At 53.0% G+C, this 2,766-nt stretch overlaps 1 protein-coding gene across 1 annotated transcript in view; it reads left to right on the top strand.

Moving 5' to 3' along the window:
* Window positions 1-900, top strand: part of LOC104491273 (sacsin-like) — a 14,529-nt gene extending 13,629 nt beyond the window's left edge. The window contains exons 16-17 of the mRNA XM_010133659.1: window positions 160-556; window positions 838-900. Coding sequence (XP_010131961.1) covers window positions 160-556; window positions 838-900 — 460 coding nt within the window. The remainder of the gene's footprint in view (window positions 1-159; window positions 557-837) is intronic.
* Window positions 901-2,766: the final 1,866 nt, after the last annotated feature.

Below are 2,766 nucleotides of genomic sequence, written 5' to 3' on the forward strand. Positions count from 1 at the left end.
GTGGCTGCTGCAAATGCTACCACCGCGCCTGCGACCACAGGCACTCTCAGAAGTGACAGAGCTGCAGCTGGAGGAGGGCAGTCTGCAGCCGTGTCGCTATGGCTCTCACTGCCCTGGGCAAAGGCGTCTGCAGACCCTCCTGGTATCACCGTGGTTTAGGATGGGGCTGGAGGCCCTGCTGCAGTGGCAGAGCTGTGGGGCTAGGATGCGGATGGAGGAGAATGGTGACTTTGCAGTGGAACAGCTAAAAGTGCAGTGCTGCGAGGACATCTGCACTGTGCTGGTCCACTGTGGTGCAAAGGTGGAGGGCAGTTCCCAGGCACAGGTCATCCACGTGTGCCCGGCTGGTGGTGGCCAGCGGCTCCTCTACATCCGGCATGCAGACATGGTGCTGGACCGGCACCAGCTGAGGGTCGTGGAGACGCTAGCACGGGAGATCAATATTATCCTGGGTGGACAGCTGGAGGCACCTGCCTTGCCAGTGCTGCGTGAAATGCTGGTCTGCCAAGAGCCACGGGAAGTGGCCTTTGTACTGGAGGAGAACAATGTGGCACTGGTGAGTGCTGTGCCAGAGCCAGAGGTGGTCATGGTGTTTCCAAAAATTGGAAGAAAAACTCCTTAACTCCAATGTAGCATTAAGAAGCAGCAGTTTCTTTATTTTCCAGCACCGGGCACACGGGGGATCATTCCTCTAATCGTGTGCACTGTGTGCTGCCCCAACCAAAGCTCCTATCACCCGATTACAGACATAGTCATTATTTTCCCCCAAATAACCACACGTATTCATTCTGTCTCTAAAAACTGATTGATAATTTTGCATAGCTCTTACGCATGCAGCTTGAGCTTAAGAAGATCCATTTTGTGGACTCTGTCGTGTCCTACCCGTCGCTGAAGAAATAGCACTTTAAGATTTTCATGGGAATTCTCCCGTATGTGGTGGATCATTGGCAAAGAAACCTGTGTTACCAGAGTTTGTTGTGATTTACGCAGGTTTCAACCAGTCTTCAAACAGCTCAGCTCGTCTTCTCTCTTCTGTTTTGTCTTCTGTCGCTCTCCCAGACCGGGGACTTGCAGTTTAGATTTTTCTCATTCCTTTCCCAGACCACCAAGGTTTTCGTGTCTCTGTTGTACAGACAAGGATTTAGCAGGGAACAGAACGATGGCACCAGAGCTTGTGCCAGAGCTGGAGAAGAGGCCGCGGGAGGAGGCTGTGGCAGAGGGGAAGCCAGGGCAGGATTGGCACAGCCCGATCCAGAGGTGAATGGTGATGTGGAGCACCGCCTGGCAGCCTTGTGGCAGCTGAGTGCTGTCAAGCAGCCAGAGGTGTTGCAGGATCTTTACTCCCAGTACAACCCTGTAAGTGCAGGCACCAGAGAGAGCCTGAAGAGAAGTGACCAGCCCCTCCTCAGGGATTTCTCACAGAAGTTTCTGGACAGTTCAGAGGCCTTGTCTGAGAAGGTACCCAGTATAAGAACGTATTTTTTTATATCTTTGTCTTTCTTCTGCACCTGACCTACTCAGGATAAAAACAGACAACTGGAGAGGCTTATGGTGGCCTGTGGACGGGCTCTGGGTCTGCTGGGAGCATCGTTACGTGTTCTGTCCCTTAAGGTGTATAAAGTCCAGCAAGTTTGATCAGCTTTCCACGTGGGGAGAAATGTAATGATAAAAGGAAAGTGGAATGCTGGTCAAAGGGGACAGTAAACTCCACAGTGAATCTCAGATGCTGTGAGAGATGCAGAGATTATAAACCAGTGGAAGGTTTGCTGAGGAAGCGTTTACAGCGAAAGCAGCTGCTGAAGGAGAACTGGCAGCTGGTAGAAACCGAGGAAGAGTCCTTGATCCCCATATGGCACTTAGCCCCAGCTCTCAATATCTTACTGGTTTTCTTTTTGTATTTAATATTTTTCTGTTTGTTGTGTTATTAAAGTTTGTTTCAGTTTTCCAAAAAAGCATATTAGAGGTCTCACTAATTCCTTTCTCCCTTCCCCTATTTCTGCTGGAATAGGGAAAGGTATTATCATCACTGGACCTTGGCTCAACCTCGGCCCAACCGGTGACACCACCACACCAGCCTGGCTCTCCCTCGGCACCACGTGTCCCCGATCGACTTATGGGGCATGGGGAGGGCATCGATTCCCCTCCTCCAGAGACCTGCGTCCCTATTGCTATTAAACTCACTTTGTCCTTAATAAAACTGAGCAACTAAACTACAGCACACAGGAGGGGAGGGAGTAGCTGGGCTAACTTGACAGGGATGGGCTGGGAAGTGGTGTTAGACACTGTGTTTGAACTGCGCTTGTTATCGGATTCCTCTCCCGTTGCTATCAGCAGAATGCATAATCTCCAGCTCCTCTTTATCTTGATCGTTGCTGCCATGAGCGTTCAAACTTCATAAAGGAGGTGATGGAGAGGGGATGGCCCCTTCACGCTCGCTCCTGCGGCAGCTCCCGCATGTCTGGGGTTGGAACTTGGCTCAGCAGGGCTAAACCCTCCCCTGACCGCACGGGGGACGAGGCAGTGAGCACACCCTGATGGGGGTTGCAGGTGGAGCCCTGGGAGCCACCAACCCCCCTGGCTGTCCCCTGGGCAGGGTGCTGGATGAAGAGCCCTCCTCGGGTGCCACCATGTCCTAGCAAGGGTCTCGCACCTGGGGAATCACCTGGGACGTGACAAGGAGCGAAGAGCGGCTCTGGCTCCGGCAGCCCCCCTGCTGCCCCTCCTGCCCAGCCAGACACTTCCCCCCCGGCTTCTCCCCTCCTCTCC

This window comes from Buceros rhinoceros, unplaced genomic scaffold, assembly GCF_000710305.1.
Source record: "Buceros rhinoceros silvestris isolate BGI_N320 unplaced genomic scaffold, ASM71030v1 scaffold6913, whole genome shotgun sequence".
Lineage (NCBI taxonomy): Eukaryota > Metazoa > Chordata > Aves > Bucerotiformes > Bucerotidae > Buceros > Buceros rhinoceros.